Source organism: Microtus oregoni, unplaced genomic scaffold, assembly GCF_018167655.1.
Source record: "Microtus oregoni isolate MIOR12 unplaced genomic scaffold, Mior012 000014F_ref0000157, whole genome shotgun sequence".
Taxonomy (NCBI): domain Eukaryota; kingdom Metazoa; phylum Chordata; class Mammalia; order Rodentia; family Cricetidae; genus Microtus; species Microtus oregoni.
In genome coordinates this window covers 37,676,468-37,694,566 of record NW_024543073.1, presented here as the reverse complement: position 1 = coordinate 37,694,566, position 18,099 = coordinate 37,676,468, and the positions used below count along the sequence as shown (strand labels likewise).

Genomic DNA, 18,099 nt, shown 5'->3' with positions numbered 1-18,099 from the left:
TTTAATTTAACTAACATAGTAAGCTTAAAAAATTAGAATTTTTTCATAAAAGCCAGCCTAAAATTATTCTGATAACTTGGGATTAAGTAAATTTTGTTAAAAAAAACAATAAATTTAAGGATATATTGAGTTTAGCAGAGCTAGTCATTTTCACATATAATTTAAGAGAAAAAAAAATAACCAAAAAGCGTGAAGCTAAATCATTCTGGTGTACTCTACTTATGGTGTGCCTTCTGTTTCAAATCTTTTCAACAACTTGAGAACTAATATATTTTATTTGCTAAATTACTATAAAAGGGACATTAGGTAAGTCATTAAAAGTAGTTGAGTGAATATGTCTGTATACGTTCACAAAATCAAGATTAATATTTTTCTCTTAAAAGTAAGTTGTGCTCACTTTTTAGCTCCATTGGTGAATATGACAGAGCTGTGCAAGCCTTTGAGTCGACGCCCCTTGAGGAACTAGAGGACATCATAGGGTTTGCATTGGCCTTGTTTATGAAGGGACGGTATAAGGAGAGCAACAAAGGTAAGTACCACTGCTTGAGACTTTGCAGAAAAATATAGTATTGGGATTGTGACGGGATTGCAATACTTTACTAATTAGTTGAAAATTTAAAAATGTGATATGTCCAAATGCATGTATGCCAGTTCAAAATTGTGTGGCTGATGTCCTTGGAGGCCAGAAGAGGGCACTGGATCCCCTGGAGCTTGAGTTACACAGTTGTGAGCTGCTGAGTGAGTGCTGGGGATTGAACCTGGATCCTCTGGAAGGACAGCCACTTTCCAGCCTTGGGATTGCAGAATTTACTAAAATATGAGTGGGAGTCGGGAGCTGTAATAGGTATTATTTATGTGTCATCTCTTTAGTGTGCTGTGATGATGAGTACTCCTTATGAACAATTTGAACTGAACATCCATTGTCCATTTGAGGAGGCTAAGGCACAGGCTTAGTGGTGGGTATGTAGCTTAACATTTGAAAGCAGTTAATTACTATTCTATATGCTCAAATGAAAACTTTTGATAAATGACTTCTACGACTTTTGTTAGTAGTAGATTTTTATTTCTCCAAAAGTTTTAACTGGGGACATTCTGATATGTGTGACCTCCACTACTGTGTGTGCAGTGCACTTAAACGTTATCTGCTTGGTGAAGGGGATGGTCTGCACTGGGAATGTGATTCTACATCGGTGTTTCCAAGTCTCCTTTCCTACTTAAGGTGACTCGGACCTCACGGTGTATTCTGTAGGCAGAAGATGGGGTTGTCCCTCTCCATCATAAAAGCACCCTCAGGGTCATCTTGAAATAGCAAAGCCATGGTCGGGTTTATTCTGTCTGCTTGAAAAGAAGAGAACAAGGACAGTAGAATTTTGTTTAGATCTTCTTTGAAAAGTGGGATTAGGAAGGGGAAAGTGGCCCATTTTGTTAATTCGAATTTCTTTTGTATTTTGCTTGATGTTCCCTTCCTCTATATACTAGCCTATGAGAGAGCCTTGACCGTTGTGAAATCAGAGCAAGACAAAGCTCATGTCTTGACAGCCATGGCAATAACAGAATACAAACAAGGACAAATGGATGCAGCCAAGTCATTGCTTTTCAAATGGTATGTCCAGCTGCTTTACCACCTGGACAGCAGGTCCTTATGTGTGAGAAGAGATTTGAACAAGGGACTTTTAAGTGAACGGAAGGAATTGGAGCGACTTTGTTTGAAATTGACAGTCATGGGTGGAGTTGAGTACCATTGCTTAGCTCATAGCTTTGTGTCTGTCTAATACTGCTCATTTGTTTTCGAGAATAAGTGGCCATGTGGACCACAAACAATGAAAGGAATTGTAAACTGACTTGGTGTTTGGTTGTTCGCATTCTCAGAGAGCTCTTCCTCCTCCCTTCCTTCCTGCTCAAGTTAACCTGAGAATAAGTTTATTTAAAGCCCATCTTTAAAGATACCTGTAGAACTTATATACTTCTAGTTTCAGAACAAGTTAAAATGAGAGCCTGTGATCATGTGTAGTACTTGGTAACTTCTTAAGGCCTGTTTGTTTTGTTTTAAAAGTTGGCTGTAATTCCTCCAGGAACAGTAGATTAATCCAGGCTATTGCCAGTGAGGTTTATTGGTGTTTTGAATGGTGTAGATCCTCATAGGACAGACAGCCCCTTCCCATGGGAAGCTTATTCTCCCATCATTGCTTATTAATAGCAGAATCACTCATTTACTGTGACAAGCAAAACATTGCCTTGATATTTTCCTCCTCAGCTTCAGAGTCATGAACTTGTGTTGCAGTGGAAATCTCTTCCCTGGCGTGCTCTGTGCTTAGTGGTTTGATGAGCCGTGATGAGAAGAGACTCTTGGCTCCCACAGACACTAAGTGGAGTAGTTCTGACCCTGTAAGCAGTGCAGGAAAATGATAGGACCCTTCTGAAAATGCAGCCACCACAGCCCTCTGACATTGCTGGAAAGGCCAGAGAACCTTTGCTGTGGCCAGTCCTCCTGGCCCTAGCTCTCCTTTCTTCCTGGACTAAAGCATGCTAGGTCAGCTTCTGTGTTGAGGAGACCAGGGACTTACTCACTCCCCAGCCAGCCAGCCTTCGGGGCACTCTACCTGGTACTTCTAGCCTTTGCTTGGCTCTGCCATGGCTGGTGCTGCAGTGCTCCCTGGCAACGCTGTCCCACCATGAAGCAGCTGCCTCTGCCTTGGTTCAGGTGCTGGTGCTTCTCATCTGCCGTCTTCTACTTCCCATTAACAAAGTAGAATTTGACTTCAACTAAACATTTCACTAAAATTGTTCTCATTGGTTACTGAAAACTGAGACCCAAAGGGACCAGTTTCTGTTTGTTTCTAAGATTTAGACATGATGACATGGAATGAGATTAGTCAATTTGTGCTGTGAAAGGCTGATACTATTTTGCTCCAGTCAGGTAGTTATTATCTTTGAATGTAAAAAAAATATATATTAAGCACAAAGTTGGCTTATTTTGATAAATCTTTAAGTAAATAGCTTTTTGTATTAAATAAAAACTCTTACTAGATAGTAGACCACTGTACTAATGGCTAGCAGACTTCTAAATATATATTTATAGCTCTATTTTAAAGGAACCAACCATCGAAAGCCTGCAAGCCCTGTGTGCCCTAGGGTTGGCAATGCAGGATGCCACACTGTCGAAAGCAGCTCTTAATGAGTTACTGAAGCACGTCAGACACAAGCAGGATTACCACAGGTGCCTTCTCACGGCGGCAGTGTGTGCACTGCAGGGCCGCAGCGTGGCTGTGCAAAGACAGGCCGCTAAGGCTGTCCACAGGTGAGCCCTGAGTTGGAGGACGGATTATATCTGATGTGATTATGTTCAGCTTTTGTGCTTTATTGTGGATATAAAATGAAATACGCGTCTCTATTTGGAAATCGTATGTCATTTATTTTGGTGAGTTGATAAATTTTTCCTTTATTTTGGTGAAGCTCCACTTATTTTGACACAAAGGTCTGTAATTCCTTCATTTGTAATATGGTCAGCTCATTATCTGATATGTATCAATACAGACCATGTGGATGGATTTAGGAATTCTTAGTCACTTTAAGATTTGAAAATTCTATGGTGATTGAAAGTTTTGCTGGGTATAGCAGTCTGGACTGGCATCCATGGTCTCTCAAAAGAACAGTACTCAACTTCATATGGAAAAGAAAAAACCTAGGATAGCCAAAACAGTCCTGTATAATAAAAGAACTGGAGGCATCACAATCCCTGACTTCAAACTCTACTACAGAGCTACAGTACTGAACAGCCTGGTATTGGCATAAAAACAGACAGGAGGACCAATGGAACCGAACTGAAGACCCGGATATTAATCCATACACCTTTGAACACCTGATTTTTGACAAAGAAGCAAAAAAAAAAATGGAAAAAAAGAAAGCATATTCAACAAATGGTGCTGGCATAACTGGATATCAGCATGTTGAAGAATGAAAATACATCCATACCTATCACCATGCACGAAACTCAGGTCCAAATGAATCAAAGACTCAACATAAAGCCAGCCACACTGAACCTCATAGAAGAGAATGTGGAAAGTACACTTGAACACATTGGCACAGGAGAACACTTCCTAAATATAATCCCAGTAGCACAGACACTGAGAGAAACAATAAATGGGACCTCCTGAAACTGAGAAGCTTCTGTAAAGCAAAGTTTATAGTCAACAAGACAAAATGAAGGCCTACAGAATGGGAAAAGATCTTCACCAACCCCATGTCAGACAGAGGTCTGATCTCCAAAATATACAAAGAACTCAAGAAATTGGTCATCAAAAGAACAAATAATCCAATAAAAAAAATGGAGTACAGACCTAAAAAGAGAACTCTCAACAGAGGAATCTAAAATGGCTGAAAGATACTTAAGGAAATGTTCAACATCCTTAGTTATTAGAGAAATGCAAATCAAAACAACCCTGAGATTCCATCTTACACCTGTAAGAATGGCCAAGATCAAAAACACTGATGACAACTTATACTGGAGAGGTTGTGGGGTAAAGGGAACACTTTTGCATTGCTGGTGGGAGTGCAAGCTGATACAGCCCCTTTGGATATCAGTATGGTGATTTCTTAGAAAATTAGGAAACAACCCTCCTCAAGACCCAGTAATACCACTTATGGGTGTATATCCAAAGATGCTTAATCATGCCACAAGGACATGTGCTCAACTATGTTCATAGCTGCATTGTTTGTCATAGCCAGAACCTGGAAACAACCTAAATACCTCTCAACTGAAGAATGGATAAGTAAAATGTGGTACATTTACATAATGGAGTACTACACAGCAGAAAAAAATAATGACATCTTGAATTTTTGCAGGCAGGTGGATGGATCTAGAAAACATCATTTTGAGTGAGGTAACCATGACCCAGAAAGACAATTATCATAAGTACTCACTCATAAGTAGTTTTTAGATATAAAGCAAAGAAAACCAGCCTACACATCACAATCCCAAAGAACCTAGACAACAAAGAGGACCCTAATAGAGACATACATAGATATAATCTACATGGGAAGTAGAAAAAGACAAGATCTCCTGAGTAAATTGGGATTATGGGGACCATGGGAAAGTGTTGAAGGGGAGGGGAAAATCTGGGAGGGGGAGCAGAGAAGAATATAGAGATCAATAAAATCAATAAAAAAAACAAAAACAAACCAAAAAAGATTTGGAAATTAAGTTATTATTTAACAGAGGCAGACAGCTAGCCCTACATACAGAAGTACTGTCTCAGAGAGAAAGTTATCATATAACAGCAGCTCTGTTTTCATTTGTTGTGGCTTTGACTTCTGTCTTCATTTATTTATTCTTGTTAATAACCTTTGTTGTTTTGGTACATTAAATTTTTGTTTTATTTATTCTTGTGTGGGTGAGTACACACATGCTGTAGTGTGCACTTGTGAGATAGGAGGGCAATTTGTGGGAGTCATTTCTGTCCTAACCATATGTTTTCTGTAGGGTTATGGGTTCTGAAAGATCAGTGGTTCTCAACTTGTGGGTTGTGTCCCCTTTAGCTAACTACTAGCTCCAAAATGTTTACATTATCATTCATAACAGTAACCAATTACAGTTATGAAGTAGCAATGAAAATAATTGTATGATTTGGGATCTCTATGACGTGAGGAATTATATTAAATGGTTGCAGTATTAGGAAAGTTGAGGGCACAAACTCAGGTCAGAGTTAGGTGCCTTATCCCTTTGAGCCATCTCTCTTGTGAAATGAAAACATTTTAATATAAAGTTTACCCCATATGCAGTATTTCCCGTAGGGTTACAGCCTCCTGCTGTATGATACGCCTTTGCATTTCTTTGTAGTCCTTTAAGCACACGTACTAATTTTTTTAAACTGTTCTTGTCTCATAATTTTGTGACCATGATATTGTTTTTTCTGCATGTTTTAAAAACATAAGAACTTGTAGCATTTGTAGAAGATAGTATAGTATGTTTCCTAAAGTTTAAGATATGTTCAGTTAAATGTGGGCAATTAATATGAACTTGCGTAGGTGTCTAAAGGATTTTAAATTAAAATATTTGCTGTACTTGTCATGGTTAAAGTAACCACCATCTTTTTTTAATGCAGTATCTGGCACCTTGTATTTTATTAATCAAAACTAATTATGGACCATATGGCTGTACCCAACGTTCTTTAAGCATATTGAGTCAGGACTAGTAGACATTCAAATCAGTGTAGTGTTCTTTCTCGTCATAGGAGAGAAAAAGAACATTGTAGTCCCATTTATTTCTCTTTTTTATTTTTCTAATTTAACTTTTTATCGATTCTTTCTGGATTTCTCCTGCATCTCCATCCCACTTATCTCCTTGTCCCTTTGTATCTACCCTCTGCCCTTGTAACCTTTCTCAGCCCCCAAGATAAAACAAAATAAAATTTAAAAAAGAAAAGAAAAATCTCACTGTGGAAGCTGAGTGTAACACAGTGAGTCACACACTATCTCTTTAGTTCATACATTTTTTACTTGCAAGTGTTGATTGCAATGAGTGATCGGTCTGATTCTAGGCCTCTGACTTGTGCTATATCCTTGGTACTTGGGCCTTCAATGGGCTCCTCCTGGATACTCTGTTGTTTCCCTGTATCATGGAGATCCTGCATCTTTGAATGTGTGGATCAGACCCCTTCACGTGCTCCAGCAGATCATAGTCAACCCACAGCCCTGGTTCTGGGCCTGGGTGGTTTCTGGATTGGTCAGCCCACTAGCTCTCCCTCATTATCACCATCCTCTCCAGCACTGCCCCAGCCAGCTCATCCAATGACATAAGCAGCAAAGGGCTGGCCGATTCTCTTGCTCTCATGCTCTTGAGGCGAGCTCAGCCACACCTACACCTACACCTACTGTGTTGCCCACACCACCAGAGGCAGATGGGGGCAAGGCCAGGTCTCTCGGATCTCTCATGCTTGTGTTCCTGGGATGACTCGCCCATGTGCCGGTCATCCGGGTCAGCAGTAACTCCTGTCTTTAAGTCTAACCTTTTCTTTGTTTTCTCTAGTAACCCAGCTGACCCGGCTCTTTGGTCTTTGCTGTCTCGAGTTGTTGCTCAGTACACTCAACGGAATGCAAAGGTGAGTAATGTCTAAAATTCTGCCAAGTAAATTACCCTGTGTGTTAAATACATATATGCATGTGTGTATTTATGCAAGTGGATATATTTACCTTTATACATACACACACACACACACACACACACACACACACACGACTGAGAGAGCTGATTCACTATGTGACTCTGGTTGGCCTGTAGTTTTCTATGTAGACCAGGCTAGACTCACAAGATTTACAGAATCTTTGTACTTTGCCTTTTGAGTTCTGGGATTAAAGACATCAGAAATCACACCCACCTCAAGTATATATTTAAAATATAGCATTTTTCTAAAAAATAAATTAGTACGATGAAGAGAACCTCATCATTAAATCAAATCCTTGTTTACACAAGTACCGGACTGAGTACCCTTCTTGAGCGTATGAAACCGTTGTGAGTGCTATGGACACTGCAAAGTAGGGGTCCCATTCTGGGTCACATTTTATAGGAATAAGTAACGTGCATTATAAATAAGCATTAGTGATTGTGGCTTTTATTTCCAAAAGATAATTTTATTTAAAAATTATTTAGAGGTAAGATAATTCAAGCACTTCTAATGTCTAACAATCTCATTATAAGCATGAATTTATTGACATTTGGTAAAGAATTATATACTGTATTTTAGTCATGAGAAGAAGATGTTTTCAGGTATATATCTTATTAGTTTCTATTAATATTTTCTTTTTTTGTTCACTTAAGTGGTTGGCAAACAGTGGCAGCAGCTAATTTGTTTTAAACACTTATTTAGTAATAATTCTGATATCTAAAGTAGATGTGTTTATTTGGTCTGTTTGTTTGTTTGCTTTTGTCTTTTCAAGATGGTTTCTTGGAGCCTGTCTTTGTAACTCCTGCTGTAGGCCAGGCTGGCCTCGAACTCACAGAGATCCACCTGCCTCTCCATTCTGAGTGCTGGGATTAAAGACACGTGCCACCAAAGCCCAGCTTGTTAATGTGTTTTTATTGTTCCTTGTGCTTACTGATTTCACTCTAGATGGCTTTATTTCTTTCTTTTCCTGACTGTATCTTTTAGAACATTATTTGTAGACATAATTTGAACCTTAGGATTAAAATAGTTTTATATGAATGAATTTCTGTATCTTTTTGTTAGCCAGGGTTAGGGTTAGGGTTAGGGTTAGGGTTAGGATTCTGTATTAGCAGGACTATTCCTTCCCTGGGTCTCAAGTCACTTGTGAATGACCTGAGCATGCTATCTTTGAGAGGTTCAACATATTCTGAGGTTTCCTATATACACCCTCCTTGTGTGAGGCCTGGGCTTGTCCTGCTTACAGGTCAAGAGTGTGAGTCCCATATCGGGATCTATAAGTGACATGAATGATCTCTCAGCTCATTCTGCATTTTTTATTCAGTTTGGGCCTGATAAATCCTTCATAGCTTCTCGTTATACCTTACTTTTAGGAATATGTTTCTAAAATATTTTATCCCAGTGTTGTTGAAATTTTAACACGCTGTTTGTTGACGTCACTAAATGCAGTTGCTACAGCAGGGCGAGAGTCTCCCAGGGCATGTCTAGCCCCTGCTTCAGAGGCTATCTGAGTAATAGAGTTCCAGCTCTTTCCAGGAGATGAATTGGCTGAGGCTGGTAACTCGTGGACACAGAGTGAAGCTCTCATGCATGAGTTACTCTGCTACGCGTGGGTTTGCATTTGAATTAACAGTGGTATGAAGTTTCTGTAGTTAGGGTTCAGGAAGCTTGAAACATTGAGATTAATTTATGCAGATCACAGTTGTTGGTGGTGATGGTATTGAGTTCCAGCCACACTCTGGAATCATCCCTCTCTGCTATGTTACCTTTCTTTTTAATCCACCTTTGTTTTATATTAAATACTTCTAAAGCTTTAATTTAGCATTCTGTATTCGAAGAACAGTATTGAAAACATTGCTGACAACACACTTGAAGTGAAATTCAAGGTGTAAAGTACCTGTGCTGAAAATCTTCTTTCTGCAATTGCTGCTGTTGTCTGTGAGACAGCCTCACAGCCTAAGCTGCCCAGGAATTCACAATATAGCCCAATGTGGCCTTGAACTCCTGGCAATCTTTCTGCCTCAGCATTCTGAGTGCTGAGATTATAGGCATGAACCTTCATGCCTGGAAAAAAATAATTCACTTTTTTTCTTAGGTAAAATGTTTAATTTTAAATTTTTAGATTTCGAATTGACCTTCTCAAAACTTGGATGCTGCATATTTTCTTATTTTCAGTATTGGAGCAGAAGCCTCATGGCATACAGGCATTAGTGTTAGGGACTATGGGTGTGTGTGTGTGTTAAGAAGCCTTTTTCGTTTGTTTTTAATCACTGACGGAAGTCAGGACAGGAACTCAAGTAGGAAAGGAACCTGGAGGCAGGAGCTGATACAGAGGCCATGGAGGGGTGCTGTTTACTGGCTAGCTCCTTGTCACTTGCTCACCTTGCATTCTTATAGAACCCAGGACCACTAGCCCAAGGATGGGACCACCCACAATTGGACTGGGTTCTCTGACATCAATCACTAATTACGATGCTCCACCGACCTAGTGGTGATGGCACACACCTTTAATCTCAGCACTTGGGCAGCAGAGGCAGGCAAATCTCCGTGGTCTACACAGTGAGTTCCAGGACAGCTAGGACTGTGACATAGCAAAAACCTGTGTCAAATAAGTAAGCAAGCAAACAAATAAACAAGTAAGTAAGTAAATTAATAAATAAGTAAATAAATAAATAAATAAAATGATCCACAGACTTGCCTGCAGCTCCATCTTATTGTGACATTTTCTCAATTGAAGTTCCCTTTTCTCAGACTCTAGCTTGTGTCAAGTTGATAGCCAGCCACTAAATACACTTTCAGTATCAGTTACATTTTTGTGCACTCATCTACTACAAAAAACATGAAAATTCCAGGACAATTAAAACTATAAAAACAATTAGCTTTATACCCTTCTTCATAACTCTTGTGTCTGTCATTGTCCTATGTTGTGTCCTTTCTTCTCCTTTATATCTGCTATGCTGCACCTACATGGATATTACAAGTTAGGATCCACATATAAGGGAGAACATGAGGAGTTTTTCTTTCTGAGACAGGATGATGTTCTAAGTCCATCCATTTTCTTGTAAAATTTGTTATTCCATTTTTCTTTAGAGCTAAATAGGATTCCATTATATCTACCATCTGCCTGCCTATCTATCTATCTATCTATCTATCTATCTATCTATCTATCTATCATCTATCTACCTACCTACCTACCTACCCACTCATTATCTGTCTTTCAGGTTTTTATTTTCAGTTCACTATTTGTAGATAGCTAGATGTTTTCCAAGAATAAGCTATGTTTGTTAGTTTTTTGATGTCCTTCACTCTTTCTGCTGTTCTTTCAGCATTTAAAAAATTTTTTTAAAAAGATTTATTTATGTGCATTGGTGTATTGCCTGTGTGTATGTCTATATGAGGGTGTCGGATCCTCAGAAAGTGGAGTTATAAACAATATTTATTTATTATTACAACTTTAATGCTGCCTTGTGGGTGCTGGGAGTTGATCCCGGGTCCTTTGAAAGAGCAATCCTTGCTCTTAACCACTGAGCCATCTCTCCAGCCTTTTCCCAGCATTTTCATATTGTTAGACAATACATATATTTACTTGGTGCCACTACAAAATCATCTTACTTTTGAACTTTTAGTATTTTAATAGCAAATATGAAATGACCAAAGTAGAGAGATTTTCTTTCTTAAAGTTGTAATAATAAATAAATATTTATGGTTTAGAAGATGCAAATTTGCTGAAAACGGAATGCAAATGGTTTGCAGGAAAGATTCTATTAGTGTTGCTGTTTGGTGGAAAGCTTTGTGTTTGTCTGACTATCGTCTTTTGTTGTAGGGAGGTGCTGTAGCTGGACTCGTGGCTCATATTCTGGATTCAAATCATGGAAAGGTTAGTTCTTGCTCTCATAAAAAAGACATATTTAACTTGTTAAACAGTATTAATGAGTCAGAATAGTAGCCTCGTTATTTTGTAGTTTAAGTCCTATTAAATACAGGCCCTTAGGTCAGTCTTGAAAAGCGGGAACTGTGAAGAGAGTTGATGACACACCTCCTTGTCTTCCTCTGTAGAAGGCGTTATTGTATACTGCGTTAAACCAGTTGGCCATGGGAAGCAGTTCAGCAGAAGACGGAAAAAATGTTTCTCTAAAGACCATTCAGAAGGCAGCTTTCCTTTCTCCAGGTGAATCCATTTCATTTCATTAATCTAGCTGTCATCAGTTTCGCATTTGTGGGTTAAAAGAACAAGGTTTGTATTTTCATGATATAAGAAATTCTAAGAATGTATTTTAAAGTTTTGCATATTACTTGGTTATCTAAATTTGATTATTGATAATTAAAATACTTCAGTTGTTTGAATAGATCGATGAGAATATTTTCTTAGAGATACTTCTTTTTCTGTTACCAAAAATCTGAAATGACTTAACTACTTTTAGGCTGATTTCAGTTCCCATCAGTCTGGTTTTGTGTGTCTATCTAACCCTATTAAATTACATAGTAAATTATTTTCATGTGTGGTTAGCTCTGGAAGACAGGGGTGTCACTTTCCTCTTTTCTATGACAGAAGAACTTAAGAAGGAGGTTTATTTTGGGTGGTGATTTGAGAGTTCAGACAGTCTGACAGGGTGGTGGGACAGGCAGGTCAGCACTCTTCATTTAAGTCAGGAAGTAGAGGGAGATGCAAGTTCCTGCTCAGCCTGCACTCTCGCTTCGGTTGGATGGGCACTGCCACATTTCACGGTCGACTTGCCTGGAAACACCCTCATAGACACACCCATTTCCATGATGACTCTAAATTTTACCAAGTTAATGAGATTGACTCACAGGTATGGTATCTGCTAGAAATGTATAGCCTCGCCTCAGGTAGTGGTTGTTAATTCTAGCAGGCTGTGTCATATTGATGCTGTTGACTTTGTAGGTGGTGAGGGGTTGCACATCACCACCCCAGTGTGTTTCCAACGTCACTACTGGAAGTGTTAGAGGGCGAGAAGGTCATGCAAAGTCTGGCAGTTCTGTCTTAAATATGAGCGATAGTATCAAACAGTTTTCATTCCCAAGAGGACATAATCATAGATGCAGCATCCACACGGCGTCGTAGGATGTCTTTCATGCTTCCTTGTTAGAACATAAATTCATTTGTTGAGTGTTTCCTTCAATTCTTACTTTTCTTAAGAACCAAACACCAAAAACAAAGTTCACTTGTTTCTCCTCAAACTAAGCCTTTCACATAGGAATAGAGTAATAGAAAAATATGGGTGTGCTGGAGACTTGTCCTTCATGTCTAGTGAAAGGGACTGAAATTACACAGCACTTTAGGAACTGAGCCACACAGGGACAGCCGTGGAACAGGAACTGAGCCACACAGGGACAGCCGTGGAACAGGAACTGAGCCACACAGGGACAGCGTGGGACAGGAACTGAGCCGCACGGGGACAGTTGTGAAACAGGAACTGAGCCACACGGGGATAGTCGTGAAACAGGAGCTGAGCCACACGGGGACAGCTATGGGGCAGGAACTGAACCACACGGGGACAGCCATGGGACAGGAACTGAGCCACACGGGGACAGCCGTGGAACAGGAACTGAGCCACACAAGGACAGCCGTGGGACAGGAACTGAACCACACAGGGACAGTCGTGGGACAGGAGCTGAGCCACACAGGGACAGCCGTGGGACAGGAACTTAATAGATTATCCTTCTATGTGATGTTCAGAAATTTTGCAAGTCTTGAAGGTTAAATATACCAGTTTATTTGGGGGAAGCAAGTTAGCGTTCCTTTAAGGAAGTGTGGTTTTATTCTTAAGATATTATTAATTTTTATTGGGAGAGACATACTTTTATTTCTGATAGTTTTACAGCATCATGTTGGTATGAACAAGCCTTAAAGCTATATTTCTTGTTTAGATGACCCTGCTGTCTGGGCTGGACTGATGGCATCCTGCCATGCTGATGACAAACTGGCCTTGGTCAGCAACACTCAGCCAAAGAGGGCCAATTTGCACTTGGCACAGCTGTCTGCTGTTTCTATCGCACGTAAGTTTTATTTTTACTAATTTACATTTTTAAATTATTGTTTTAAATTGTATGTAAAATATTTTGATCATATTCTTTTTCCTTTGCCAAGTCCTCCCAGATCTTCTCTACCTACCCACCCAACTTTACGTTCTTTCTCTCTCAAAAAAAAAAAAAAAATAGGAAAAGAAAACAAAAAAACCAAAATGACAGAAACACCAAGGCATAAGAACAACAAAAAGGAAAAACAAATTAAAAAACATGGAGTCCATTTTCTCTTGGTCAGCCACTGCTGAGCATGAGACCAGTCCTGGAGTGTGGTTGATATACCCAATCTCACTGCCCTAGAGAAACTGCTCTCCCGGCAGGTGTCAACTGCAGTTAGCTTGTTGGTTGGGGTGGAACTTTGTGCCCCCTTTCCCTTATCTCTGCTGTGAGTTTGTCTGACTTGAGTTTGTGTAGGTCCTATAAATGCTGTCACAGTCTCTGTGGGTTCATATTTCCGCCAGTCCTGTTGTATCTGAAGACACTTTTCCTTGGTACCATCTACTACCTCTGGCTCTTATGTCTTTTATGTCTTATGTCTTTTATGTCCCCTCTACAATGATCACTGAGCTTTGAGGGTAGGGGTTTGGTAAGGACATCTCTTTAAAAGCTGAGTGTTCCAAATTCTCTTACTGTCTGCACACTGTCCAGTTGTAGATCGCTGTGTTAAGAACTATCCACTGCAAGAAAAAAACCTCTGATGAGGTTGAAGGATGCACTGATTTATGGGGATAGTGATAAGTCTTTGGGAATTGCTTTATTGAATTGTGCATTTAGCAGTAAATAAAGTAAGTAGGTTTTCCCTAGGACTCATTAGAACTTAGTCTTAGGTTCTTGGCTTCATTAACAGGCACAGGTGTGAGTTCCACTTCATGGAGTGGACCTTAAATCTATTTATTAAAAGATGTTTAGTTACCCCATAACATTTATGCCACTGTTGCACCAGTGTATCCTGTAGGCAGGCTGCTGTTGTAGGTCCCAGGGTCTGTAGCTGGGTGAGATTCACAGATTCCAGCACTGTGAATGCTAGCCAGAAGAGGCAAAGCTTCCGGCTGGAAACAGTCTATTTCCCCTGTGTGATAACGCAGGGAGTGGTGTGTTCAGCAACAGGGCTTTGCTGCTGTGTTGTGGGGGTGACCGACAGCGCTGGCACTCTGGAATGGTGGAGGGCTTGTGTGGGATCCCTTCCTGGCACTGGGGGTTTTATTTGGTAGCACTTGATGTCTCATTGGGGCATTCTTTTCCCCATTATATGATAACCCCATTTAAGTTCCTTCTACACTAGGAATCTTCTAGAATAGCAGGTTTCCATATGGCTCATCAAAAGACCTTTAGTGTTAGTTATTCCCCGCCCTGCCCCACTCCCTCCTTACCCTGCCTTCCCATACTCCTTTCTGAAGTAGAATAGGTAGAAAATAGGTGCTGACTCAGTGATTTACTGATTGCATTGCCTGTTTGCCAAGCATGACTTAAATTGCTAACTTGAGCCTAATGACCTGGGGAAGCGGCTGAAGCAGTGGGTTATTGCCCTTGATAACCTGCTGGCCCTAGGCTTCTGCAGAATCTTGCTTCATCGCCCCCTCACCTGTGGTTTAGAGGATAAGCTGAGGCTAAACTGGATGCAGGATTGAGGCCTTTCAGAAGCTGTCTTGGCTTTGGTCCACTAGTGACCTCTCCTCTCTTTTACTGTCAGTGGTGTGAGAGTGCTTAGTCCAGAGGTCCTACAAAATCCCTTTTCAAGTAGCTTGTAGAAAGTATTTTTCTACATGGTTTAATTCAGATTCCAATCAAGAACACATAGAGCTTCAGTATTTATGGTTATAAAAAATGTGCTCATTTACCGACAAATGTCATTCTTCTAAACATGAGTGAATGACATTGTTATCAATTTTGAGTTAACTGTTACATGTTAGTAAATCAAGAATACAAATCCTCTGATACTCTTTATGTAATTCTGAGTTTTAATAAATGACTTTTATCACTTCCTTTTTCTAAAAGATTTTTTATTTCACATTTTGCAGGGTAGGTCCACTGGCAACATGGTCATTCAATTTTTGTTTGAAAAAGTCTTTATTTCTTTTTTACTTTTTAAAGAATAATTTTTGCAGAGTACAGAATTTTAACCGCTCCTCCTTTTAACTTTAAATATTTTATTTTATTCTGTTTTTCTATATTTTCTGAAGAGAAGCCAGATATGATCTTAGCTTTCTTTTCCCCTCTGGCTTCTTGCTATAGTTTTGCCTTATCTTTGTTTTTTCTATGGCTAGAAGATAATGTGGCTGGATAAAGTTTTAAGGTTTTGTGTTTGTTTGGTGTTCATCTTCTCAGTGTTCTCTGAGCTTGCTAACTGGTGGTTGTGCCTGACATTAATTTGGGAACGTTCTCATCCATGGCTTTAAATGTGTTCTTTCTCTTCCTTACTTCTCCTGGCATTCCTATTAGGTTTGCTTAGATCTTTTGTAATTGTCTCATAGTTCTTGGAAATTATACTCTGTTACATTCAGTATTTTTTTTTTTTTTGCCTTTGCTTTTCTGTAGTTTAGAAATTCTTTTCTCAGCACTCTTCTGTCTGTCAATAAACTGATTAAACTCTGTTCTGTAGTGTTTTTGGTTTCTATCTTTTGTGGTTTCTGAGTTTTTCAGAATTTACATTGCTCATCTCTGTTGCATGATGTCTGCTTAATCAATGAAAACCTTTTCTGTAATCGTTGTTGTTAAATTCTAATAATTGTAGCATCCCTGCCATGTTCCAGCATCTCTGAAACACTGACTGCAGTCCAGATGCTTACTCTGTCATAAGAATACATCTTTTGCACTTGAGGCATTGTTTTTCCTTTATAACTTTGCCATGGATAAAGTAGCTGCTGTAAGCCTTTGGTAGTGTGGTGCTGAGGGAGGGTGCGCTGTGCACGGCGAGGTCCCTTGAATAGGTTGTCTCAGTCTCAGTGCCCGTGGCTCTACTCTGTGAATACCACCATGCTTCTCAGTCTATCCCTCTGTACTCATGTGGGCAGAACAGGCCCGACAGGGGGCTTGAACCAGCTCTTGCTTTTTTCCACTTAGGAAGCTGTTAGTGGAAGGTTAATTACATTTCCTGTCTTTACCAGTAAACAACAGAAAGTCAGAAATTCTTAAATATTTAGAAACTAAATAGTGTATTTCCAAATAACCAAGACCAAATAATAAGCCTAAAAGAAAATTTGGGAATATTTTGAACTGAGTTAGTCTTTACACAGTGGGTCAAAACTGTATATATAACACGAGTAAAGAACAGCTTAGTGGGCATTTATATTAAATATTATGTTAGAAAAGGAAAAGGCTCCCCTCAAATTAATGATGTCAGCTCTGTCTTAAGAATCTAAAAAAGGAAGAATAAATTTAGCCCAAGGTAAGTCTAAGAAAGAAATAATAAAGATAAAATAGAAATCTGTTAGATAAGGGCTGGAAAGATGGCTCAGAGGTTAAGAACACTGGCTGCTCTTCCAGAGGTCCTGAATTCAATTCCCAGTAACCACGTGGTGGCTCACAACCATCTGTAATGAACTCTGGTGTCCTCTTTTGGACTGCAGGCATACATGCAGACAGAACATTGTATACATAATAGATCAATAAATAAAGTTTTAAAAAATCTTTTAGATAAAAAAAATCAATAAAATAAAAAGATGTGATTTTTTTTTGAGAAGAGCAATATAGTTAATAAATATGTAGCTATATGATTCAAGAAAAAGAAGATGGATACCAGCATTTGAATGAAAGTATCACTACTTTTATTGATATGCTAATAAAATTTCAGCAGAAACTTCTTGCCTTGAAATTGGACAACTCAGAGAAAATATTGCAATTCTGTAAAACACAAAGATGACTTAAACAGAAACAAATTCAGTAGCTACATATCTATTAAGAGTATCCAGATTGAAACCTCACAAAGTACACTGTAAGACCAGATGACATCACTGCCAGTCATTTCAGGAAAAAATAATTTTCTAGAAAATCAAAGATATGGAAGTATCTTCTAAGAAACCAGCTTTTTCCCAGTAACAAAACCAAAAGACATTTCCAGAGCAGAAAAGGACTGAGCAGGGTGAGCCCTAGCATGCATGATAAAACTCACAGCAGAACCTTGGCATCTGTATCCGGAAACTCATAAAAAAGGGTACATCACGCATCACACTCAGGTGGGGTTTGTCCCAGAAATTCGGAGATGCACGCAGTTTACATTAGTATTTGTGAAAGATGCCATTCCTGTGAAGTTACAGACAGTAAAGTCTGATTATAGGTTTCCCAGGAACAGAAGAGCAGGGTTGGGGTGAGTTGGAAACAGGAGTGACTGATTACACAGGGCGGGAGGCAGCTTTTGCTAACGCCGAGTTGTGCATGGTTCTCCCTCAGCTGTGGTGTCCATCCAGCAGTTTGTGCGTGGTTTTACCTCAGCTGTGGTGTCTGTCCAGCAGTGGGTGCGTGGTTCTCCCTCAGCTGTAGTGCCCGTCCAGCAGTGTGTGTGTGGTTGGAGCTGCAGAGCAGATGAGGCTTATCTTACTTCAGCCACTGCAGAAATTGCTCATTGTTTTTTAGTGAATTTTCATTAGTTCTATACAGGATATATATTTAAAATATCAGTCAGAAGTATTCATGATAAGTCTGTAGTGTTCTGGTGGTACATGTGTGTGCTTTAACATACGCAGATTCAGATACTGGGTTTGATGGTATGTGCCTGTAATTGTGAAATTCCAGAGATGTGAGTTCAAAGCAAGGCTGGGCTATATAGACTCTGTCTCAAAAAAAAAAAAAAATAGTGTGTGAAATGTGGTTGTGATCATTGTTAGCAGTGGCCCAGTTCCCTCGAGAGCACATCATACACAACAGAAGACAGTAGCAGTCATCTCCTTTTTTGTTGTTTACA

General features: G+C 39.5%; 1 protein-coding gene across 2 annotated transcripts in view; it reads left to right on the top strand.

The window, feature by feature from the left end:
- Positions 1-18,099, top strand: part of Ttc37 (tetratricopeptide repeat domain 37) — a 98,507-nt gene that overhangs the window by 61,794 nt on the left and 18,614 nt on the right. For both annotated transcript variants that reach the window (XM_041663389.1, XM_041663388.1), the window contains 7 exons: positions 405-529; positions 1,480-1,603; positions 3,080-3,298; positions 7,025-7,097; positions 10,981-11,034; positions 11,214-11,325; positions 13,047-13,175. In XM_041663389.1, the coding sequence (XP_041519323.1) occupies positions 405-529; positions 1,480-1,603; positions 3,080-3,298; positions 7,025-7,097; positions 10,981-11,034; positions 11,214-11,325; positions 13,047-13,175 (836 nt within the window). The remainder of the gene's footprint in view (positions 1-404; positions 530-1,479; positions 1,604-3,079; positions 3,299-7,024; positions 7,098-10,980; positions 11,035-11,213; positions 11,326-13,046; positions 13,176-18,099) is intronic.